This window comes from Engystomops pustulosus, chromosome 4 (assembly GCF_040894005.1).
Source record: "Engystomops pustulosus chromosome 4, aEngPut4.maternal, whole genome shotgun sequence".
NCBI lineage: Eukaryota > Metazoa > Chordata > Amphibia > Anura > Leptodactylidae > Engystomops > Engystomops pustulosus.
Genome location: NC_092414.1, coordinates 44,253,482 through 44,279,938, shown reverse-complemented (window position 1 = coordinate 44,279,938; position 26,457 = coordinate 44,253,482). Strand labels below are relative to the sequence as shown.

Below are 26,457 nucleotides of genomic sequence, written 5' to 3'. Positions count from 1 at the left end.
GGTTTCCATCTAGTCCTCCTCGTCATGACCCACTTGGAGGATGACCCTTGACCTCTGTAGGGACAGGAAGCAGAGAGGTTAAAAGCCTCCCCCCCCTCATCCTCCCGCCAGTGTCTACCAAATAACTACACCGGTGGAAGATACAACATAATTTTATTCTGCATGTTTTGTATTCACATACAAAGAATATCAACAAATTAGAGAAAACTTGGGAGGGAAAAATATATAGGCCGTCATGGAGGACTAGATGGAAACCGAATTACCGGTGAGTCCTAATTCACTATTTCCATAACATCCCCCATGACGGCCCACTTGGAGATCTACCAAATAAGTAGAATCAGGGCGGGACCACTGCCTGGAGCACCTTCCGACCGAAGGCGAGATCCTGTGAATTAGGCAAGTCCAGCCGGTAGTGTTTAACGAAGGTGGATGAGGAAGACCACGTGGCAGCTCTGCAAATTTGCTCGAGCGAGGCGCCCCTTCTTTCCGCCCAGGAGGCAGATATGGCTCTAGTAGAGTGGGCTTTCAGGTTAGGAGGAACCTCTTTACCTTGCTCAGTGTAACACTTGGCTATGGCCATTTTTAACCATCTGGCAATCGTAGTCTTAGATGCCTTTACCCCTTTGTTCTTCCCCTGAAACTGAACAACTGAACTGTAATCCTTGCGCCAGGGCTCTGTGGCTTGTAAGTAAGATAAAACCGAGCGTCTTACATCCAAGGAATGCCACGCCATTTCCTTGCTGGAAGAGGGATTCCCGCAAAAGGATGGAAGGATTATTTCCTGGTTCCTGTGAAAATCCGACGCCACCTTGGGGACGAAACTCGGGTCTAGAGTCAGCACTATCCTGTCGGGAAGAATGCACATATAAGGCTCTCTAATGGAAATGGCTTGGAGTTCACCTAACCTCCTAGCAGAAGTCACAGCTATTAGGAGGGAGGTTTTTAAAGTTAAATTTTTTATATTAGAGTTCTCCAAGGGTTCAAAGGGAGGCCTGGAGAAAGCATCTAATACCAGGGAGAGATCCCATGAAGGAACTTGTTTCAAAATCTGAGGCCTGATCCTGTTCGCGGCTGTAATAAATCTTTTGACCCACATGTGATCTGCCAAAGGATGGTCGAAGAATGCACTAAGAGCCGAGATCTGGACTTTCAAGGTGCTTGTAGAAAGACCGATTTCTAGGCCCTTTTGTAGGAAGTCTAGGACCTGCAAGATATTTGGGTTAGCTTGAACGGGGGGATTAGCCCCACAAAAGGTTACAAACTTTTTCCATATTTTATAGTATTTGGCGAAGGTAACCTTCTTCCTACTTGCCTTCAATGTGGTTATCACAGCTCGGGAGAGGCCTTGGGATCTTAAGAACTCGGACTCAGGATCCAAACTGCCAGTTGGAGTCTTCCCGGATCTGGATGAAGTATCGGGCCTTGGTTCAGGAGGTCTTTCCGAACCGGTAGGATTAGAGGTTGTTGGATGGATAGAGATCTCAGCAACGGGTACCAGCTTCTTTTTGGCCAATTTGGGCAGATCAAGATCACCCTCACCCTGTCGAGCAAGATCTTCCTCAGGACTTTTGCGACAAAGGGAATAGGGGGAAAGGCATACACGAGACTTCCGTTCCAGCAATGGCTGAATGCATCCATGTAATCCCTGGACTCGCTGGCCTCCAGAGAATAGAATTGCTGGCACTTTGTATTTCCCCTTGTGGCGAACAAGTCGATTTGGGGAATACCCCAGATGCTGGTTAGATGTTGAAAAACTTCTTGGTTGAGACACCATTCGTTGGGTCGGATTTCCCTCCTGCTGAGATAATCCGCCTCTCTGTTTAGGGTCCCTTTCAGATGAGTGGCCGAGATGGAAAGGATGTTTTCCTCCGCCCATAAAAAGATGGTGTGAGCTAGGCTTGATAATACCGGGGATCTTGTACCCCCTTGTCTCCTTAGGTAGGATACTGTCGTCACATTGTCCGAGAGTATGTGTATATGATGGTTCCTCAGGCAGGCTGTGTTTGAGTTTAAGGCTTCCCACACTGCTCTTAGCTCCCTGTAGTTTGAGCTCTTTTTTGCCTGGGATGGAGTCCAAGACCCCTGCTCGTAGTGGGAAGGGAAGACTGCTCCCCAACCCGAGCTGCTTGCATCTGTCACGATGGTAATGTTTGGGAGGTGGTGCCAATGAACCCCTTTTTTCAGGTTTGTCGATTCCGTCCACCACAATAGGTCCCTCTTTACAAAAGATGGAATCCGGATCTTTTTGTCTAGTCCCGAGGATCTCCTGTTCCAGGAGCTTAAGATCCAGTTCTGAAGGATCCGAGTATGACTCTGACTCCATGCGACTGCAGGTAGACATGCTGTAAGGAGTCCCAGGGTCTTCATCGCCTGTCTTACTGATACAGAGTCCTTTCTTCTGAAAGAACGAATCTGGTTCTTTATGTTGATTATCTTTTCCTGGGGAAGAAAAGACATCTGGTGAGTCGAATTCAATATAACCCCCAAAAAAGTCTTTTGAGTGGAAGGTGTAAAACTCAATTTTTTCAGATCGATTAACCATCCCAACTCTGATAAAATTTTTAGGGAAGACTCTCTTGCCGCTAACAGGCTTTGTCTGTCTTTCCCTATTATTAGCAAGTCGTCTAGGTAGGGTATAATAGATATGTTTTGTAGTCTTAAGAAGGCTACCACCTCCACCATAATCTTGGTGAAGACCCTCGGGGCAGATGAGATACCGAATGGAAGTGCATGGAATTGAAAATGTAAGACAGAACCTTCGGGAGAGAGGACTGAAAACCTGAGAAATTTCTGAGATACAGGGTGAATAGGTACATGGTAGTATGCATCCTGTAGGTCTAATGTGCACATGTGGGAGTTTATGTGAATAAGCTCGGTAGCAGTTCTTACCGACTCCATGCGAAATCTTCTGTAATCGATGAAGCGGTTGAACTCCTTTAGATTGATGATTAGGCGGTTTGACCCATTCGGCTTTTTTACGAGGAACAACGGGGAGTAGAATCCCCGTCTTTCTTGCTCCCGAGGAACTGGTACCACAACTCCCATGTGGACGAGGTGAGATACTTCCTGCCAAATGAAGGAATGTGTAGACAGAGAAACAGAGGGTAAAGGAGGGATGAATCTTGAGGAGGGGGGGGGGGGGTAACATAAATTCTATTCTGTAACCAGATTCCATAATGGTCAGCACCCAAGGATTCGTAGTGATCTTTGTCCATTGGGATAGGAACCCCAGAAGACGACCCCCCCCCACCTTGGCATCATTGCTTCTTGTTTCCTGAGCCATCTGGGGGGTTGGAGAACAAGAAACCCCTTACCCTTCCTCCTTTAGGGTAACTCCATCGCCCCTGCTTACCTTTTCCGCGGTAAGCCCCTCTGGTGTCTCTAAAAGGACGAAAAGGAGTCTTTTTGGGGATTGTTTTACTCTCCGGAAATCCCCTTTTCCTGTCCGACGCTTTCTCTAATATGGTGTCCAGTTCGGGCCCAAAGACAAAGGCACCTGAGAAAGGAATACTGCACAACTTTGACTTCGAACGTATGTCTCCACTCCATTGCTTTAGCCACAGGGCCCTTCTAGTGGAATTGGTCAGGGCTCCCTCTTTAGCAGCGAAGCGTATCCCTTCTGCTGATGCATCTGCCAGAAAGGCTGTAGCGGATCTTAATAATGGTATACTCTCTAGTAAGGCGTCCCTGGGAGTACCCTCCTGGATATGGGATTCCAATTTCCCCAGCCAAAAAAAGAGTGTTCTTGCCACTGAGGTGGCAGCTAAATTCGACTTGAGACTTAACATGGAGGTTTCCCACGCCTTCTTCAGCAGGGCTTCCGATTTTCTATCCATTGGGTCCCTGAGTTGTGCAGAATCTTCAAAGGGGAGATCCATTTTCTTCGAGACTTTGGATACTTGCACGTCCACTTTAGGAAATGAGTCCCAATCTTTTGACTCTTCTTGATCGAAGACTAAACGTTTCCTCAAGTTCTTGGAAATTGCGATCTTTCTCTCAGGATCTTTCCATTCTTCACTGATTAATCCTCTCAGTGTATCGTTAAGTGGGACGACACGATGTTTCTTTGCTTTAAGCCCACCGAATAGTTCATCCTCCCGAGATAAGGGAGGTACCTCGTCTTAGGTTTAGTGTATCACGCATGGCTTTTAAGAGATCGTCCAGATCATCATTCTGAAATAAGTAACGGGAACTTGTTGCCTGTTCGTGATCCTGGTCTTCAACCATAGAGAGCAGGATGGAGAATCTGAGATGCAACCCTCTTTCCTCCTCGGATGAGGATACTGACACGGGTCTTGCCCTTTTTTGCGGGGGGGCTCCCTGAGTGGCTGCTGCAACCGAGGAACCTACTTTTTCTTCTATAAAGGTTTTTAATTCATCCATAAAGGACGTTTTTTCTTCCCGCATGAAGTCCTCATTACAGGTTCTGCAAATAGGTTTCTTATAACCCTCAGATGTGGTTTTGACCGGATTTGACCGATTTATCTTCTTTGCCTTTCCCCTTAGACCCTTGCTCCTAGGGGAGGAAGGCAAAGAAAAAATGACTTGGTATTCTTTATCAAACATAAAACGGATATAATCTGCCGTACAGCACCACTCACGTGAACCGGGGGGTGGAGTAGGCCCAAGTCTGCCTCATCAGCCATTTTATGTCTGGGACAGCCAACACCTCGAATCGATGTCATAGACCTCAGATCAACTGACTACCCGCTTTAGAGGATTTAAATACCTTTATGGGGAGCCCATCCCCCTTGCAGGTGGCCGCTTCCGATATCCACGCTGACCGAGTGCATCCCGGAAAGATGCGCGGTGACTTCCGGTCGCAACCGGAAGTCATCATTGGCCATGAGGGATTATGGGAAATGTAGTTCCTCGCGTCCGTGCGAGGGCCCCGACATGCCAGGCCGCCGGAGAGGACGAAGACCGGACCGATGCTGAATCCAGGGAGGGCCCGCACCGCCGAGCCAACCGAGGATCGTCCGGAGGGGAAATTAGACCGAAGTCAGCGTAACCCCAGATAACGTCCCCCCCCCCCTCACTAGGAGGAGAGAGACCCTCTCTTGACCTGACCCCTGTAGGGACAGGAAGACACTGGCGGGAGGATGGAGGGGGGGAGGCTTTTAACCTCTCTGCTTCCTGTCCCTACAGAGGTCAAGGGTCATCCTCCAAGTGGGCCGTCATGGGGGACGTTATGGAAAAAGGCATTTTTCGACTTTGGGTGCTCTTGTCTGTCAAGGGTGAAACGCCGGGAATAATATTTATATTTATAATTTATAAAATTTTGATACATCGTACATTTTGGAACGCGGTGATACTCAACATGTTTATGATTTTTACTGTTTATTTATATTTATATCAATTCTAGGAAAATTTTAGGGTCGTAATTTAAATTTTTAGTTTGATTATTAACTTTATTTTATTTATTTGTTACTATTTTTCAGAACCCCTAGGGTACTTTAACCCTAGGTTGTTTGATTGATCCTACCATATACAGCGATAGTACAGTATATAGGTAAACAAGAGCAACTGATTGCTGTCCCCTAATGACCCCACAGGGGGGCGGCGTTCGAATCCAAAATGGCGGTACCCACACGTCACTGGGATTTAAATTTTGTCTTTCTTGGTTCTTTTTAAGTGAATATGAAACATAACACTAAAACTTTTTTTTCCTACACACAAGAAAGCACAGTAGTTTGACAATAGTTTCACCCAGCCACTAACCAGTGGAAATAAAGTTTTAGTGTAGCAGGTGTATGTAAACTTTTGAGCACAACTATACATAATTTTAGTGATCAATGCAACCAATCACTAGCCTCAGTGGTGATCCTTGTGCAACAACATGACGTCTTAAGCCAGTAATTGAAGACATAATTGCCACAGGACTAGAGGGGATCTCTGACGATCATGGGAAAACTGGCACCAGGAAACTATATGTAAAAATTACATTACATTAACATGAGAGGAGAGACCCTTTTTGAAAGTTGCGGACAGGGCGGTGTCGTTCCAGGAAAGTTCTGAGGCCAGGGTATTCTCCCACGGAAGAGTTCCCTTGGCACAGATTCAACAGCGTAGTCTCAGCAGAGGAGGCCCATGCGGGTTCTTCAAACACGGACCGGAACTCGCCAGAAACGCAGTGAGAGTAGCCGTGACCGTGTCGTTTCTGTCCCAAAGAGGGGTAGCACAGATCAGGGATTTCACGGAGAGGAGGCTGATGATGAATGCCACCTTGGATCCCTTGTGACGAATTGAGATGGCATGAGTTCTATGGTCTTCACCATAGCCTGATGAAAAGCGGGATGGACTTGCTGCGACAGGGTACCACCAGGTCGTTCCACAGGTGCGACTAGCTTGTGGTGGCAGCTGAGGTCGAGGTACCTTAACGGAAGACAGTCTCCTGGTCGGTCCAGGCACAGGGTCAGGGCAGGCAGCAGAGATGCAGGGTCAAGTCCAATCCAGGTTCAGCAACAGGAGGTCCAGGCAGATGGGAAAGGGAACACAGGCACACGGAACACAGCAATTCAGGAAGACCGCAACATGGAGGAACGCACAGGAACGCTGGAGGCACAGGAACGCTGGAGGCACAGGAACGCTGGAGGCACAGAAACGCTGGAGGCACAGAAACGCAGGAGGCACAGAAACGCAGGAGGCACAGAAACGCAGGAGACACAGCAACACAGGAAGGGGCTGGGATTAAACACCAATGCTCGCTGGCCCTTTAAATTTTACAGAGCCGGGGGCGATACACAGACACCGCGGGGACCGCCGCTGGAGCCGGGACAGGTGAGCCTACCTGTCCGCAGAGTATGGCCCATGGGTGCACACGCAACCCGGGATATGGGTCGCAGGAGCACCCATGGACGTGACAGTAACCATTCAATGTACGCCATCTAGCCAGGAAATATCCTTTTTCTCCCCTCCTCCCTCATTTGAATCTTTATCCAACTATCCCCTTTTCAACAATCAATTTTCACTAATATCATTATGATGCCAGTCATTTTATATTACTCTGCCCTTCTATTATTTATTATTTATCATTTTGCTTATTGTTATGACTTTTCCATGTACCATTATGACCTCTTAATACATTGAGTACGAAGATTATCTGCAATCTTTTAAACCATTATTTATTTCTGACTGTATATTATTTTATTGTTGTTCCAGTGAATTTTTGTTATGGACCTAAGGAAGGGGACGATCTGCCCCCAAAATGCATAGTCCTATAGTTATCAATTCAAAAACTAAATCTAATATTATATACCAATATCTCTTGTTTATACAGAGAGGAGCCTTCCAGACGAACCTGTTTTTTTTTAAGAAAATCGAGTACTACTTGCTCTTTTATACTGCACCAGCCAATGTGACGGTACCTAGGAAATGCAGCAGCCCACTCAATTTTATTCAAGTACTAACACTTTCAAGCATGAGCGCCATACATGTATTCATACACCCACACTAATTATATCTGATCATGGCTCATCTTATTTAGTAACAATTAGGCTTATCTTTTCTACCTATTTTTCTATAGACTGTGAACCTACAGCCATATCTACCTCTCCCCGTGTGCCCCCAATCCCTACCTTCCCCATGTTTTATTGTATTTTATTGTTTTATTGATGTTACTAAACATCTTCAGATGGCCATGCTGTTTTTTTAACAACTTGGCCTTGCCCTCTGTACTCTCCACTCCCCTAACTATATTCAGGACCAATGTCTTTCTAATAGTCCCCCTGTACACACTCTTTGAACAATGGTATGCTGATGTCAAAGGATTCCATTTCAGAGCAATAGATTACATGTATTGTGCATAAGTCCTCTCTTCAGAGCATACTTTAAAGGGAACCTGTCACCAGGAGACCCATGTTTAGCACTCCCCCAGTCCCCACAGAGCATAATACATACACTGCCAAAGTGTTTTTGTATTAAAAATTGGTTTTACAGAATAAAAGATATGTTATATTGTACCTTTCATTAGCATCTGCTGTGTGACTAGGCAGTTTCCAAATGGGAGGGTCTGGAAAGGAGCAGCTCCCCCCCCCCTTGGGGAACAACTACTCCATGTGACCTTTTCAAAGTGGACAAGTGTCTTTTTTAAACCGTATAAACTATGAAATATATGAAAACACCCATCACTTGGCTTAGCGACGCCCCCTGCTCCTCTACAGCCAATCCCGAGTGTGGGGAGTTATTCATATATTTGAAAAGGTCACATGTTTCCCAAGGGTGGGGGGGAACTGCTCCTTTTGGGCGACTTCCTAGTCACACACCAGATGCTAATGAAAGGTACAATATAACATATCTTTTTTTCTGTAAAACCAATTTTTTATACAAAAACACTTTGGCAGCGTATGTACTGTACTGGGTCTCCTGGCGACAGAACTCCGGATCTGGGGTGGATTGGTGCGATTTTTTTATATACAAAAATCACTCCCGATAGCACTTTAACAGTTTAAGTATAAAAATTGCACCAATTTCTCACTTTAAACGTGAATAGGTCCAGTTCTCTGGCACCTAGAAACATAATTGTAGATTCATGTGAAAGAGGAGATTCAACCCTTTCAGACGAAAAAGTGGGAAGTGAGATTTTCTGTACAACACAACTGAAGTTATAGCCCTCTGAAGTGTACCACATTCAGCTTATTAGCCTGCAGGGAGAATTTGGAAAAGGCTGCATGGAGAAGCTGCTCATATCTCACAGATAAAGTAAATATATACCTTACATGTTGCTAAACTTTGATTAGGCATAATGTTAAATTATGTTTTTTAAATATTTTTATTTTATTCATTTTATATTCATTAAAACCACATGGCTCCTGCATCTGAGAGGCTCACAGCTGTCAGTGCAACTGATCAGTACCCTCCGATTTTATCATGGGGGTTGGGGATGCCAATCGTGGCCATGATGATGGAGCACAAGCACCAAAAGGCATTTATGTGCAACTGTCGAATCATAAAAGGTTGCAATGGCTGCACCTAAATTGTTATCACCCATAATTGTTGCCAGCCATTATCCACCCTACTTGTATAGAGAGGGCTTAACTGGTCAGAATGCCATACATGTATGACATTTTATGTCAAGAAGTTAAAGAATGTGATAACTTTTTTATTCCTAGTGTCAGTCTCATAGTGGTTAGTGAGCTATATTAATGAGTTAAAAAGTATATGAACATAGAAATGCTGATGATAACAACCTATCAGAACATAAGTGCCCCTTGTCCGTGTGTTACCATAATAAAACCATTTTAAGTGGTTAAAAAAAATATAATATTTCATTACCTTTCTGGATGCATTTCCTTAGCTTTTAAGCTATTTGATGGTCCCATTAGTTTTCTCCAAATGTTAATAGCATCTTGTCTTGCCAGTTTCAAAGCAATTATTGGTCCAGAACTCATGTAAGCAGTTAGACTAGGGAAAAACATTTTTCCATACTGTTCAGAGTAGAAGTCACTACATTTTTCTGGGCTTAGATGGACTTTTATTTTCTGCAAAATGAATAAAAATATAATTTATTGACTTTAGATCTTTATAACCTATAATAATGATAGCAAACAGATGTTAATACCCCATGACATATATTCACGTGCACATATGCAAGGGCCATTTAAGAGAATCCGGAAAAATACCAGTATAAATCTCAGAGTAATTTTTTTTCTACATTCTCTATAAAAATGCTTTTCCATAATGTCAGTTTTTATTTTATTCCTTATTGTAAGTATGCTTGGGACCAATGTCTCAAGAATGCTTACAAAACCATTTAAAAATATTGGGGTCTTGAAGGGTCTTTTATCAAAACAAAATTATTTCTGGGGCATTTATTGCTATTTAGGGTCTATGTAATTAAAACTGGGCCTTGAAAAACATATTGGGGAAATGGCCTTAAAAGCTTAAAAAATGTCCGATAGGAATACTGGGCAGTGCGTTGGTGGTGGGCTGCGCAACGGCTTCGGGAATGACGGACTCTAAAGGGGCGGCAAGGGTCCTTTATTTGTGGGCTTCCACTAATAGCTACTGATACTAGTAATTGGTGTTCTGTTGTGGCGTGTCTTCTCAATACTGCCATACCATTGCAAAGTAACGTTATTAGCTACAATACTGGAGAAAACTGACTAACACTACATTTGGGAACCTTTACCATAATTAACATTACTAACCTACTGATAAGATAATTAACTAGGGAGGCCTTCTTAACTAGGGAGTCCCTTCTACCTGAAACATCTGCGCTCAATGGAAGCGTCTAATCATTAGGGTCAGCGGATCGCATTTCTGGCAGACTGTTCATGGTTTTCGGGGATTGCGCTGCTGGGACAGGGATTTAGCAGGGGATTGTGTTGCACATGATTGGTTCTTGTCGCAGTGGCGAAGGCTTTCATGCGACAGAAATCGGGGGGCGTGCCATCAGACGATTCGGACTGAGTGCAGGATTTAAGATTAATATTGTGATGCAACCAATGCACTTACATAGACCGGGAAGAAGATGGTGAACTCCAGCGGACCTGAGCGCGGAAGCAACAGATGCAGGATTGTTGTCGGACAATGCACTTTTGGGAACTCCGAGGGAATGGGGGGAAAGTAAATGTGCCCCAATGTGTGTTTTTCTGCAGTTAATAAGTGCTAATCCTACTGACAGGTCTACTAACCGAGGAGGATAAATAAGCTTCACCATCAAAGACCACTTATTGAGACTATTATTCAGACACCAACAATTTTGGATTAAGAGGACAATGATACTATCATTGAGGTTCTATTCCTATTGATGTTAATGATGCACGGACTAAAATATGATCAAAAAGAAGCAGAAGTGTTTATTGGTGATATAAAATAAGAGAGACTAGTAAGCTTAAGAAACAAATTCAGAAAGCCCTCAGGCACTCCGATTCTTTGCAAAAAGTTTGTCTTTGTTGGAGCTTTAAAGGAAACCTACCATTTCAAATGGCAGGGGTAAGCTGTAAATACCGAGCACCAGCTCAGGGTGAGCTGGTGCTGTTAGTGTTATTAACCGCTGTATCGCGGTTTTAACACTTTTTAAAGTCTATAGCAGAAGCTGCTTCGGTGCTGCGCTGCGCCGAAGCAGCTACAACTATAAACTTTAAAAAGTTTTAAAACCGCAATACAGCGGTTAATAACACTAACGAAAGTAAGCACCGGCACCAGCTCACCCTGAGCTGGTGCTCGATATTTACAGCTTACCCCTACCATTTGAAATAGTAGGTTTCCCTGTAAAATCCACATGCACGTCACAGAAGAACAGGACTGACACGTTTCGAGCTAAGTGCTCTTAGTCATAGTCTTAACAAAATAAGATAAAATGCTAACATTTAACATACAATGAGTGAATTCCTCACCAATAAACAAGGAGCATTAATTGACTTCACTTCCTCCTCACACTCTAAGGGAGATTTTAGTGAATGGAAGACATGAAATGTCTTTTTCACAGTTGTTTTACACATTATCTTCTACAATATTAGTGATTATAAAAAAGCCTTAGAATTACGCTATCTAGTCACAAACATAATCGGGTGTATATAGTTATTTTTGCTTTTCTCTTCTGGTTATTGTTTTACACAAATATCTTTTTCTTAGCAATGTTAGTATGTGTAAAACAATGCAGATCTATATCAAACCTGGGCATGCATATCACAATTTTAGTTTGTAAATAATGTATTAGAGACTACATTAATTCCATAAATCCTATATATTAAACCCAATAAATAGTGTCCTCCAAATAAAGTAATCACTAATAATACTTTGTACAAAATTATACGTAAATATGGATAGAAATATGAAGTCTAAAATAATTATACTATACATCAGGCAATTGTAATCGCCATTCCACCTGAACTTTATAGGGTACAACTAGAATAGCGTCTAACAAACAACGAGCCATTTACACACCGCAAAGTGACAATTTCTGATATCTCACAAGGCAAGATAATATTAATCTTAGTAGTGATATATGATATATTGACCCAAATTCAGACCTGGCAGAATTTTAACAAGAAGATCCAAAATGCTTCTCTATTGAGAGGTTTGCGTCGGTAATCTCCACCTCTAATTGGTTTGGCGACCCTTTCTATACCTATGTATTTAAGACCTCTAATGTCACCTTTGGATGAGTCTAAATGGAACTCTAAAAATTTTTTTCAATGGATTGCTTGCCAAAGGATTACATGCATCAGATAAATGTCTACAGATACGTTTCTTAGGTGGAGCAACAGTACATCCTACATATTCTACAAATCGTGTAATCTATAAGATAAACTACATGATTGGAGTTACAATTGATGCAACTACCAATCTTGTAAAAAGTATTATTAAAAGAAAAAGACAAAAAAGTTTTGGTCATGTCACCATAAGTACACGCTTTACAGATATTATGTCCACATTTATAGTAACCTTTATAATTAAGCCAAGTGGGAGAGCTGTGAGATTCTACAAAAAGACTTGGGGATAATATGTTACCTAGGGATGGGGGTCTTCTAGAAATAAATCTAGGTTTATCGTTGAGAATATCAGCAAGTGTGTTATCATGATATAAAACTGGAAGATATTTCCTAATAATATCTACAACTTGCTTGTATTCTAAACTATAAGTACTGCAAAATGTGGGAGAATTCCCTTCTTTCACAATTTTATGTTTATCCTTCAATAGTGTATCCCTATGTAGTTCCTTGGTTTGTTCTTTAGACCTTTCAAGAATCCAATTTGGATACTTTCTATTGTTTAGATGTTGGATAATATGATTTTGTTCAGTCCTAAATTTGGTGTCCTCTGAACAATTTCTATATGCCCTTATTAATTCCCCTTTTGGCAAGTTCTTCACAATGTGAAAGGGATGGCATGATTCAGAATGCAAGATGGTATTTGCTGCCGTAGGTTTTCTAAACATGCTACTCGTTATTTTATTGCCCACAATATTAAAATTGAGGTCCAAAAAAGAAATAGCAGTTGGATCTGAATGTGCAAAAATTGTAAATTGAAATTATGACAATTCATGTAGGAGACAAAGTTTGGAATGTCACATTGACGACCCCCCCCCCCAATTAAGAGGAGGTCGTCGATGTTACGACCATACCAAACAATGTCACCAAAAAATGGGTTTGAATCTTTATAAATGTATTTTTATACCCACCAATTCATATAGATATTGGCGAGAGACAGAGAAAATTTCGTTCCCATGCTAGCTCCGCGTATTTGTAAAAAAAAATTTTGTGGAATTTACGAGTATAATGCTGTAACATCAGCTATCAACCAAACAAATCAATCTTGTACATGATCCATAGCTTGCAGGACATGTTTGCTATCTTTCAGGTAGCCCGGGATGTTCTTAATCAAATAAATTGTCAACCCATTGTCCTAATCTCTCCCCCAAGGACCCAAGGATCCGATCCCCGCAACAATAGGTTGCATAAGGGGGTGGGGGGGTTTGATGTTTTTTATGGACCTTGGGGAGAGCGAAAAATGTGACAGGGTTGGATACCAGCAGTCTATCTCTGGTTCTAGAGTCAATAGCTCCCAGAGCCACTCCGTCATCCAACAGTCTAGAAAGAATGCTGTTGAAAGTGGATGGAAAGCAAGATTGGATTCTAATTTTCCATAGGTAGATATGTCCTGCAGCATTAACTCAAGATTTTTGTATAAACCAACACTACAACAGACCCACCCTTGTCCGCTGATAAAATAAAATATATAATAAAATATCCAAACTGGAACGTTCATGTGAAACGGACAAGGAGTTCTGGAGTATGACCAAATCTTTCTCCACTAGCTCCTGAAATTTGTCTAGTGCTGGAACCCTGGATTCAATGTGGTAAAAATCAACATTTTTAGTGTAAAATGATGGTGTTTTAACACAATCCACAGATCCTTCTACAAACAATTGATTAACTTTTATTTTATTATATAGATCCAAAAAACCCAAATGTGAGTCACTATTCGTTTCCATATTATCAGCATTATTATTTATATGTGAATTATCGATGTGTGCAAAATGTCTTTTGACTGTCAAAAGTCGGGCAAAAACGATTAACATCATAGATAGTCCCAAACAAATCAAAATGTCTTGTTGGTGAAAATCCCAAGCCTTTGTTCAAAAGGCTTAGTTGTGGTTCATCCAAAATTTTAGCTGGCAGATTTATGTCATTATTTAACGGTCGCCATTTCTCTGTGAGCGGCGCCACCCCGTTTCTGCGTTTTCGCCCTGCTCTCCTGACTTTTTTTTAAACATTTTTTGATTTCGAATGTCTGTGTTCAGTTATTTACAAACTAAAATTGTGATATACATGCGGAAGTTTGATATATATCTGTATTGTTATATAAATCCCTCAGGTTTTTATGTAACATCATAATTAAGGAGATTGTGTATCTTGGTATGTATGTGTGAGTGTATGATTGTCTGACGTTGCAGCTAATGATTGTTCTATTAAATGGACTGGCTACACCACCTTACCTCTTTGAAGATTGTACAATATACCACACACAATGTATGGCAGATGTAGTACCCCCGAATGTTTCCTTCTCATGTTACTTACTTCTCCTGTAAGGTGGTGATGAATACGCAATAGCCAGTACACTTGGTATTTAAATGTTGTTTATTGTATTTGTAAAAAAAACTTGCAAAAATAAAATATGTGTAAAACAATGCTGATACATATTTTTTAACATTAAAGAAAAATATATTTGTGTAAAACAATAACCAGAAAGAGAAAAGCAAAAATAACCATGTACACGCGATTACGTTTGTAACTAAATAGCGTAATTCTAAGGTTGTTAAAGATAATTGATGAAGATAATAATATTGATGTAGATAATAAATGTGTAAAACAACTGTGAAAAAGACATTTCATGTCTTCCATTCACTAAAATCTCCCTTAGAGTGTGAGGAGGAAGTGAAGTCATTAATGTTAGCATTTTATCTTATTTTGTTAAGACTATGACTAAGAGCGGTTAGCTTGAAACGCGTCAGTCCTGTTCTTCTGGGAAGCTCCGATAAAAACAAACTTTTTGCAAAGAATCGGAGTGCTGGAGAATTTTCTGAATTTGTATCTACATATGCACTGCTCCTGTGAGTCACCTGTGCACACATCTTTTGCATTACTAGTGATTTGAGCTGGCTTTGCAGTAGTATACTTTACCTCCGTTGGTAGTAAGTTTAAGAGGTGCAGATTACAAAGGCCACTACCCTTTAAAAAGTGGTGGAGATTTTGCTATCTACGCTGTACTAAATTGATGCTTTGTATTTATTGTTTGAATGATAAGAATATAGCAGTACTATGAGAACTATGAGAACTGTCAATCTGTGGAATAGCCTGCCTCAGGCGCTGGTCACAGCAGGGACAGCGGAGAGAGCTTCAAGAAGGGTCTAGATGCCTTTTTACACCTAAATAACATTGATTGTTATGCTATATAGGATTGTTTCCCCTAAATCCCTTCCTCATCCAATCCCTACCCTTCCTTGGTTGAACTTGATTGACAAGTGTCTTTTTTCAACCGTATAAACTATGAAACTATGAAAGTACTAACTCTACTGACCTCGGTAAAAGGTTTACCAAGGTGAGTAGGTAAGCTCTTTTTTATTTACTGATTGGTGCCATGTCAGTGGGTATACAAGATTATAAGTAGAGATGGGCAAATCGATTCTAAAGAATCGGAATTTGGTTAGAATTTCAGGAAAACTTCAATTCATCATGAATCCGAATTTTACGGAGATTCGTGGGAACAAAGTTTTTTTCCCACATGAGGCAGAGAACTCTGGGAAGGAGAAAGGAACACCCTCGATGACGTGTGCAGACCTGTAAGCCAATCAGCAACTGGCAGGCTTATGTGATGTTACAGCCATATAAAAACCGGAAGCCATTTCCAATCTCGGCATTTCACACTGCATGTGTGGTCTGTAGTTTTCAGCTGCTTGTACTGTACTGTACTGTACTGTACTGTACTGTACTGTGCTGTGCTGTAGTGATTTTTGCTCCAATTCCAGGGTGTCCATTTTGGGGGATCTTTTTGTTGCTGAAGTTAATAGCAAGAAATGAGAGTAAAATCCACGTAGTTGCTTCAGTGATTTTTGTTCCTGTTCCAGGGTGTCCGTTTTGGGGGATTTGTATACCTGTAATTGCTTTTCTTTTTTGTTGCTGAAGTTAATAGCAAGAAATAAGAGTAAAATCTATGTAGTTGCAGCAGTGATTTTGTGCTTCTGTGTACCCCAAATTTAACATTTTTTTGGTAGATAAAAAGAGGTGGCAGGTGGAACAGGCACAGGTCGCAGTACAGTAAGGGGACGTCGCAGCAGGGGTGACTCTCTGAAGCCAGAACTACAGGAGTCATCTAGCGGCAGTGTGTTTATAAACAACCCAAAAGGTTGTCAATTGGTTGACTAGGTCATCCACTTCCTCACAAATGACATTTGACAACCCCCGCCAAGAGTCTGTGGGTTTGTCAGGTACAACCCTTAGTTGACATGACCCAGGAGCAGGTCAGCAGCCCTCACCTGTCCTCAACCAGCCTCTGTCCTGTTCATTTCCCACAGCCGGAGATCTACTAGGTGGTCTGGGCTCAGCGCCACTATACAGCGAAGATGAATTCTTTGAGGACAGTCAGCAGCTGCTTGGCAGTGAAGAGGTGGGGCAGACATCCACTGCTTTGTGCAGTAGGCAGGAAAGTAGAGATGTGGAGAGTGGCACGGGAGATTATGTTGCACTTGCAAGTAGTCAGGCTGTGCATACTGAGACCATTGAGGAGAATAGGAGTGACAGCGAAACACAAATCGTGAGTCGGGTGAAGCCAGGGCTTCATCAACATCTTCGGGAGAAGAGGATGTCAGCTTGCGCGTCAGGCAGCAAGTTGCAACGGTACAAACCCTGTTTCGCAGTTCAGTAAGCAGTGGCACAGGGGCTCAGCGGCATTAGCAATCACACAGTGCAGAGTTTTGGCAGTAAAATCACCACTTTGTCGTACTGCAGTCCCTCCCTTTCCAAGACTCTGCACCCTTCAGAGAACTAATGGCTTGTGCCGAACAGAGGTGAAGAGTTCCAAGCCGAAATTTCTTTTCCAAAAAGGCAGTACCAGCTCTTCACAAATATGTAGAACAGAAGGTGGGCCAGTCCTTGAGCTTATCTTTTTTTTCCAAGGTGCACGGCAGCGCAGACATGTGGAGCTTTAACTACGGTCAGGGGCCAGTACATGTCCTTTACGGCCCACTAGGTGAATATTTTTCCAGCCCAGCCACACCAACAACTTCATAGTATCATGAGAGTCCATATCACTTTTGATACATGACAAGATCCTACTGGCTTTAGAGGCAGCTGATTGACATTGCATGCTGTTATTCAATTTATGATCTGCTAGCACCCCCAGGTCCTTCTCAGCAAGGGACTCTCCCAGATTTACTCCCCCAAGGATATATTTTGCCTTTGAATTATTAGCACCCAGGTGCATAACCTTACATTTATCCACATTAAACCTCATTTGCCAAGTGGATGACCAAACACTCAGTTTGTCCAAGTCACCCTGCAGCCTATGAACATCTTCCATAGACCATATTACACTACACAGCTTGGTGTCATCTGCAAAAATAGACAAAGTGCTATTAATTCGGACCTCTATATCATTAATAAATATATAAAATAGTAGTGGGCCAAGCACAGAAGTGATGATCAATCCCAGTAAAATGCAAATATATTAAGATATATATGAAGAAAAGAGGAAAAACGGCACTCAACCAGTTCCTGTGAAAATCAAGTTCTTCTTTATTGGGAATCAAATCCGAACATCAAAAACCAGGGTACAGCAGGGAGGGAGTGATGCATGGTGCTCAAAGGAAAGCTACGTCCATTTCGCGCTGTTTGCGCTTCTTCCGGCCTCCGGGACTTGCATTTTTTTCAGGACATTGGCACCACATTATCCTGAGCTTTGAGCACTAGCAAGATAGTCTCCCAAGCAAACCTCTGTGAAGCCGCTTACACTGAATGGTTGATGGAGGTGCCGCTACCGCCTGTCATTCTTGTTTGAGAGCAAATATATTAAGATCTTTCAAGGCCTTTGTCAGGGCTTTGAATCTGAGGACCCTCTGGACCATCGCCGGAGATGGTACTAGCCGACACCTGGGACCGGAGTCTAAGTGGTACCTGGTCTTCAACAGAGCTCGCCGCAAAGCAGGATGGTCTTACTGCAGCGGGGTACCACCAGGTCGTTCCACAGGTGCGACTAGCCCACGGTGGCTGCCAAGGTAGTAATGCAGGAGACAGTACCTGGGAAGACAGCGGGAGAACAGCAAAGGAAGGCACACTAGGACACACGTCAGGAATCGCAGGAGCTGGCACACGGATCAAGAACAGAGCAACTGACTGGCACACGGATTAGGAACACAGAAACGGACTGGCACACGGATCAGGAACACAGCCATGGACTGGCACACGGATCAGGATACGCAGGATATACAGGAACGCAGGATACACAGGAGGGGCTTTCTGTTCAGGGGATGGCTTCAAAATCCAGCAAGGGTCACAGGAAGGGGCAGGAATTTATAGCAGACCAGCGCCAATTATCGGCGTGCTGATCCCTTAAACAAACCACGGGAGCCGCATAGACCACTTCTGGAGCCAGGTGAGTTCCACTGGGCTCTGGGGGGCAAATGGAGGGACACCGGTGCGCACGCGATCCGAGACAGGGATTGCGGGAGCACCCTTGAAATTACCCCCGCTCCCCCTTCGTCCTCCTCCTCTTCTTCTTGGTCACAAGAAACCTCTGGAGAAGAGTCCGATCCAAAATGTTCTCTTTGGGCTCCCAGGATCTCTCCTCAGACCCGAACCCCTTCCAGTCTATAAGAAAAAAACGCTTACCCCTTATGAACATCATGTCCAGAACCTCCTTAACTTCATAGACATCTGGGGAATCCGCCTCAGGAGCAAGAGGAGGGGATTGCTGGGACCATGCTCCAATAACAATTGAGATAAAAAATGAGGTGTTACCTCACCCATGGAAATTATATTTGTAAACTATAAAGGATATTATAAACTATAAACATATTCAGGAAAAAACTTTGATATATATATAAGAAACACAGCTTTCGCCTCTTCCCCTAGTTTTTGGTGTGCCAACAAGATGGTTAAGTGGTTTGCCACATAAAAAGAAAAAAGAAAGAACAAGAAATAAAACTTGTATTATACGAAGACCAAATAAAAATACTAGAAAGCGAACATAAAAAAAACAACAGACTTAATTAAAAAGAACTTCATTCATTCTGAACTACAGACAATATGGATAAGAGAATACAGTAAAAACATAAGGAAAACCATAGAAAAAAACTACGCTTTGGGCGATAGAGTAGGTAAAATCCTAACCAACAGAATAACAAGAATGAAATAAAATAATAAGATTGAAAAATATACAAACTAGAAAAGGTAGATTAATATATAATCCAGTCGAAATAGTGGAAGCCTTGCAAGAATATTTTTTTTTAACTATATACCGTATTTTACGGACTTTAAGGTGCACAAAAAATCCTTTGATTTTCTCAGAAATCAAATATGCGCCTTGTAGTCCAGTGCGCCTTATATATGAACCATCCTGACAGACAACAGCTGCCTTGAACTGTGCACAGGTCTGCCATCTGCTGGTCATTCATCCTTATAATCAGGTGCACCTTATAATCCAGTGCGCCTTATACTCCGAAAAATACTGTAATATTAGGAGCAGTGAAGAAGAGACTTCAGACTGGAAAAAAGACACTTCAAATTTTTTTGGACAATCTACACTTAACGACCCTTTCTAATGAACCAATTTCGATCTTAAATACACCTATCACACAAGATGAGATACATCAAGTATTAGAATCTTTAAAAACATTGAAAGTTCCCAGACCAAATGGCTTTATAAATGAGTATTATAAAGAATTTGCATATATACTTACGCCTTACCTGACAACACTAATGAATTTTGAAATGGTACAATGATACCTAAAGAGATGCTAGAAGCAAGTATTATAGTTATCCTAAATGAAAACAAAGATCCTCGGTAATTACCACCCGATATCACTCCTAAGTAGCGATATAAAAATGTTTTCCTCGATTCTAGCAGGCTGAATGAAAAGAATTATAAAATATTTAATAACAATAAACCAAAGGTTTTATGCCAGATCTACAAGTTAGAGACGCTTCAAGGCAAGTGTTGGTCCAAAAAGCGCATGACTCACGGACAGCGTCGGACTGGCCCGCCGGGGGACCGGTGAATCCCCCGGTGGGCCCCGACACCTGCCACCATGTTAGGGGCCTCCGTTCCTATCCATAGGAGGCCCCTGCCGGCGATCGCAATTGAGTTCTATTACGGCCGCTAACACTGACTGGCATTGTTTGGTGCCGTCTGTGTAAGTGAGACGTGGCCGGGAGAATTTCCCGGGCGCACGCCGCACTATGACCATGGATGCGCGGCAGTGTGTTGGCGTCATCACGCTGCCGCGCATCCCTTGCCAATCAGCACGGGCAGCTGCAGCAGCAGCAAAAAGAAGGGAGCGAGGACCTGTCAGTGATAGGTGAGTAAGTTATGTTGAATCATTTTTATTGAACATTGTTAAACAAGAACTCACATAACATTAGGCAAAAGCCTACATTAATTAATGCAAAACTTACAATGTGTGGTAAACATAAGCATGTATCCAGGTCACACCTTATGTCCCCTGTGGGGTCCCGGATGAGTATAATGCCCTTCCAGATGAAGAAGGGAGCGGTATCTGCATTTAAACTCTGAAGAGTACCCATCATTTGACCGTTACCTTCCCATCCCAGATAACATGTCTGCCTTCTCCGTTCCGGGTATTGTAGCAGTTTAGTTTCCTAAGTTGTAGGGAACTGCGCTCCTGGAATGAGCATATTAATAAGACTAGAACACAAAACTCGACAAGACAAATATATGGACAGATACAAAAGGAATAAAATATGCAGGGGGAGGGGGAGGGAGGGATCCTGTGGGGCGTGTTTCGTATAGTGGAGGGAGAAGCATCAAGGGGTTCCCCGTTCTCCGCAGAGAGGCTATGTATAAATGCAGCTATAGGAGCTCTAGGGCAATCTATCCTGGGGCCTGTTCTTCAAAGAGAGCCTTGAAGTCCTGAGAGTCCCTAAAACTCATCCAGGGGGACCAAACTTGAAGAAACTTTTCATGGCTCTCAGGTGTTAAGATAGCTAATTCCTCCATGCGGAACAGGTGAGACATTTCTGTGGCCCATTCAGCAAGGGAGGGACATGTGGTGGACCGCCAGTGGCGCGGTATTACCGCCCTGGCTGCAATCAAACAAAAACGTAGTATGTCCTTCTTTTGAGCTCCAATTTGACCAGGGAGCACTGAGAGAAGGGCCACATCCGGGCAAGCAGTCACTGTTTTGCCCGAAATTTGCCTGTATATGTTGAACACCTGGCTCCAGAAGGGTTTAAGAGCTTCACAGCTCCACCAGACGTGCAGCATATCTCCTTTATCAGTTCCACAGCGCCAGCACATTTCCGAGACCGAGGGGAAGGCTAGGTGCAACACTGTCGGCACCCGGTACCATCGTGCGACTATCTTATATCCCTTTTCCTGTGCTGAACAAGCGGAGGACATCTTGTGCGTAAAAAGGAAAGATTTGTCCCAGTCTTCCTGTGACAAGGGGGTTCCCAGCTCGCGTTCCCAGCTCCTGACGTATGGGAGTTCTGAAGTCTTGGAGACATCCGTCAAAATAGAGTAAATTTGGGAAATGGCATGTGGTGGGGCTGCGTCCAATCGGAATAAACCCTCAAAGGCTGTAGGGGAATCGGTGAAAGTTGCCGAGTCTCCTGCCCCCGTTATAAAGGACCGTAGTTGTGAGTATTCGAACCATGAACTCCCCGTGTGGCCCTGGCGCGGTTTAAAGTCCTTGTGGAGAGGCAGCGGAGATCCCTGCAGTAGGTCGTACATCCGTGGGTCCTCTAAAACCCCCCAGCCCAAAAAGGACAGCTTAGCCATTCCCGGTTGGAAACCCGGGTTCCGGAAGATCGGGGTGAGGGGACCCAGCTCCCGGGACAAGCATTTCTTCGCTACTAGTGATCTCCATAGGCGCAGCGCGTCCCTCAGCAAAAGTGCCTGGGGCGCCGGAGCAGGGAAGGTTCCCGCTGGGACCCAAGGCAACAATTTAAGAAGGGATGTTGAACATGTTTGTTCCAGAGCGACCCATTGTTTGGATACCGTATTATACGTCCAGTCAAGCAATCTGAGGAGCAATGATGCTTGATGATACAGTTTAAGGTCAGGGAGACCCGCCCCCCCCCTTGACTTTGGTCTAATCAGTGTCTTCCATGCTATTCTAGGGCGTTTGGATCCCCAAATGAATCGCAACATGGCGGATCGTAAAGTGCGAAAAAAATTCGCAGGGGGTAGAATCGGCACGCCTTGAAATATGTATAAAAAACGTGGAAGCACATCCATTTTTAGGACATTAATCCTGCCGAACCACGAAAGGCGTTTACAATCGTATTTCTGGAGATCTTTCAGGGTGCGATCCAGAAGGGGTGTGTAATTAAGAGTGTATAACTTTGACAGGTCAGTCGGAATCATTACTCCCAGGTATTTGAGGGACGTCTGTCGCCACTGAAAGGGGAAGTTGTCTTTAATGTGGTCCACCTCTGATGCAGGAAGTGATATGTTGAGAGCCTCTGTCTTGGTATAGTTGATTTTGAAGTCACTAACCGCGCTATATCTCTTGAACTCTTGTATGAGCGACGGGAAAGAGATCCTTGGTTGAGAAATGTACAGCAACAAATCATCAGCGTATAACGCTGCCTTACAATGTCTGGATCCCATTGTGATCCCATGGATGTTGGGGTTTTTCCGGATAGCTGTAGCTAAGTGCTCCATCACTATGACATATAGTAAGGGCGAGAGCGGGCACCCCTGTCTAGTACCATTTCTGATAGGGAAAGATCTGGAAAGGTTCCCGTTAACTCTCACCCTAGCAGTGGGATTAGAATAAAGGGCTAGAATTTTCCCCAGGAATCTAGGGCCCAGCCCGATCTGTCTAAGCGTCGCTGTCATGAAACCCCAGTGGACCCTGTCAAAGGCCTTCTCCGCGTCTACGGATAGGAGACAGGTGGGTATGGAACGCGCCTTCGCGTGTGACATTAAGAGAATAGTTTTGTTTAAGTTATCCCGCGCCTCCCTTCCCGGGATGAAACCGACCTGATCAGTGTGTATTACTGACGGGATGTGGGGGGCCAATCTTTCCGCCAACACCTTAGAAAATAACTTCACATCCACGTTTATTAGGGATATGGGTCTGTAGCTGGCAGGGAGTGAGGGGTCCTTGCCCTGTTTGGGTAGCACGCTAATGTGGGCTTCCATGTTACTGGGGGTGAAGCCTGACTCCGAAGATACGGCCCCATATACCTTGGCTAGTAAGGGGGACAACAATTCTCTAAATTGTTTATAGAAGGCCGGTGTAAACCCGTCCGGCCCTGGACTTTTACCAGCGGGAGTGTCTTTAATCACTGCAGAGACCTCTGCCTCCTCTATATCCTGTTCTAGTGTGTCGGCGACTTCCATGGACAAGACTGGTAAGCTTGTCTCCGCCACGTACGAGTCTATGATGGGTGTTGGAGAGGGGGATGACGTCAAACCCTTTATATCCCTGATGTTGTATAGCGAGGTGTAAAAAGAAGCGAAGCTGTTGCTTATCTCATCAGGGTGGAAAACCTCCAATCCCCCGGGACCTTTAATCTTAGGGATGTAAGAAGCCTGAGATCGGGGGTGTAGTAATCTGGACAGGGGTCTACCGCATTTGTCTGCATGATCATACAAATAGCTCTGGAACCTAGCCCTATGTTGCAAGTATTTCTGGTCCAGGAGAGACCTTAAGGATTCCCTGGCCCCTGCCAACTCAGCCAGATTGGATGCAGATAGAGAGGACTTGTGGCGCAACTCCAATTTCTGGATTTGTGCCGTAAGAGCAATAATTCGTGCATTATTTTCTGTTTTAAGGCGGGTGCCATGGCGAACAAAGATATCTCGCACTGCCCCCTTGAGTTGCTCCCAACTCCGAGGGGGGTGAGCCGTTTCGCTCCACTCCGGGTCATTGCTAACGGAGATTATATGCTGTCTGATCTCCTCCGCACAAATGGCATCTCTGAGGAGGTTGTCATTTAATCTCCACCGCCAAGGACTGTGACTATGACGCTGAAAGGACAATGTCAAGAAAACAGGGGCATGGTCAGAGAAGAGGATATTCCCAATTGTTGCCGTGGGTTCCCATTTGAGAGCGTTGTGGCTCAAAAGGAAAAAGTCAATTCTGCTATAAGAGCCGTGTGCAGGAGAAAAGTAGGAATAGTCCCGATCCCGGGGATGTAAGGTCCGCCATATGTCAACCAGCTGTAGGGCATGCAGGTCCCTGCGCAGACCACGGAGGTGGCTGAGCGGGATAGCACCCCGCCCCCCTGACGTGTCAACTGAAGGGTCTAAGGGAAAGTTAAAGTCGCCCCCCACTATAAGGTGACCCTCCATGAAGTCGGACAGTGTGCTCAGCATTGTCCTGCAAGCAGGAATAGGGCCGTTGTTGGGAAGGTACCAGGTGGCGAGAGTGAGCAACTGCCCGAAGGCTCTTACCTTCGCGAAGACATATCTGCCGTCATCATCTACCTTTGTCTCCAGGATCTCCAATGGCAGGGATTTGTGGAATGCTATTGACACTCCCCTCGACTTGGCCTCAGGGTTGGCGCTGTGGATCCAGCCCACAAAGTAACGATCCCGGATGTCTGGCACGCTGGTGGAGCGGAAGTGAGTCTCCTGCAAAAAGAGGATGTTAACTCTCTGTTTGTGCATGTCATATAAGATCTGTGACCTCTTCTGTGGGATATTAAGTCCCCTAACGTTGAGGGATGCCAGGCGAATAGTATCCATTGTTGTTCCGGTTCCCTTCTAACCGTACGCCGCCCAACTAGGAGGGTAGCGACCAATACAGGATCCGCAGGTGTTGTGGTAAAGGGAATGGGTACGGGTATGAAGGGGGAAGGGCTACACACTAAGACGAGACACTTACTAGACAAACACTCAATAAACCAACACCAAACAGTGGGGAGACAACACTTACAATACCGTAGACAGGCCCGCTGGCTACGGATTCCCCGGTGGGTAGTGGATTGACTACGAAAGGCTCCCCCTCCCCCCACCCCCACAACCGCATGTTACACAGTATATCTATATAAAAATTCAATGAACCAAATCCAGTTTCAAGAGAAATATACAGAGGAAAAGGAAAAAACATTATGAAGTAATTAGGGCAGTAGTAAACATTTGGCCGGCAGAGGAGGTCATAATGGGACAACCAACTACTCATAAACCCTGTAGGGTCCAACTATCAGTGTAAACCAGCGATAACAATCGCGGAGATCCGTCCCAGAATGACCGCCTCTTAACTATGTGCCACAGCCCTAAGAGAGGAAACAAATCCAAACCGTCCCGCTTGTCAAGCATCATTCAGGGGGCAACTGCCCAGGAGCGCGGTCCATCCGTGCTCCCCCCCTGCCTCGACCCCCCCGGACCCGGCGTCTAGGGGGTCTTCCTGGTGGGGGAGCGGCCCCATACAGTGGGGATGTAGGCAGGCCTGGCCAATCTGGTAAATCAGGGGCAGCAATTTGTAATGCCGCTGCAACCGCCGGGACCTCTCCCGGGTGTCGAATCACAAATCTATGTTCCGCCTGTCTGATCTGGAGGCGAAATGGAAATCCCCACGAGTAGGGTATATCTCGTTGTCGTAATTCCTCCAGAAAGGGCTTCAATGCTCTACGTTTTAGTAGTGTCAGTTTTGATAAGTCCGGTAAGAGCTGTATGCGGGATCTCTGGAACATAATGTCCCCTGCTGATCTTGCCTTAGACATTATTGCCTCCTTTAGCTGATATCGGTGTACCCGACAGATGACGTCCCTCGGCTGCTCAGACTCTGCAGGTCTGGGTTGCAATGATCTATGCGCTCTATCCAGCTCCACTGGTGAGTCTGCCGGTACCTCCAATATGGAGTTGAACACCTGACGTAGGGTATCATGGAGTGTAGGGGTCTCTACTGACTCTGGCAGACCCCGTATCCTTATATTGTTGCGCCGTCCCCTATTCTCGGCATCATCCATATGGTCTGCCAGATATTGGAGTTGGAAAGAATGGGAAGCAATGGTAGCAGCTTGTGACTCCAGACGGGCACTAAGATCATTCTGGGTAACTTCAGTGGATGTTACCCGATGCTCGAGTTGTTGAACTTCCTCTCGCACCGCGTGCAGCTCAGCGGTGTAGGACTGCTCTAATCTAGCAACATAGCTTTCCATGTCGTCCCTAGTGGGAATGGTGCGAAGGTGGGAGCTCAGGGCACGTAATTCAGCCAGTGCGCCATATTCTTGGGACAACATGACTCTTTGGGATTCAAAAACTCCTTCCTGTGAGAGCTCAGTATTAGATGCAGTACGGCCAACAAGATCGGCGGCCTGA

The 26,457-nt window shown here is 44.3% G+C and overlaps 1 protein-coding gene across 9 annotated transcripts in view; it reads right to left on the bottom strand.

The window, feature by feature from the left end:
• Positions 1 to 26,457, bottom strand: part of NME5 (NME/NM23 family member 5) — a 309,787-nt gene that overhangs the window by 99,350 nt on the left and 183,980 nt on the right. For 7 of the 9 annotated variants that reach the window (XR_011854826.1, XM_072145806.1, XM_072145810.1 and 4 more), the window contains 2 exons: positions 24,589 to 24,768; positions 9,274 to 9,479 (listed from right to left, as the gene is read on the bottom strand). Coding sequence is in view for 8 of the 9 variants with exons in the window: in XM_072145806.1 (XP_072001907.1) it covers positions 9,274 to 9,479; positions 24,589 to 24,768 (386 nt within the window). In the remaining variant the exon portion in view is untranslated. The remainder of the gene's footprint in view (positions 1 to 9,273; positions 9,480 to 24,588; positions 24,769 to 26,457) is intronic. The other 2 variants (XM_072145804.1, XM_072145811.1) reach the window with 2 other exon arrangements.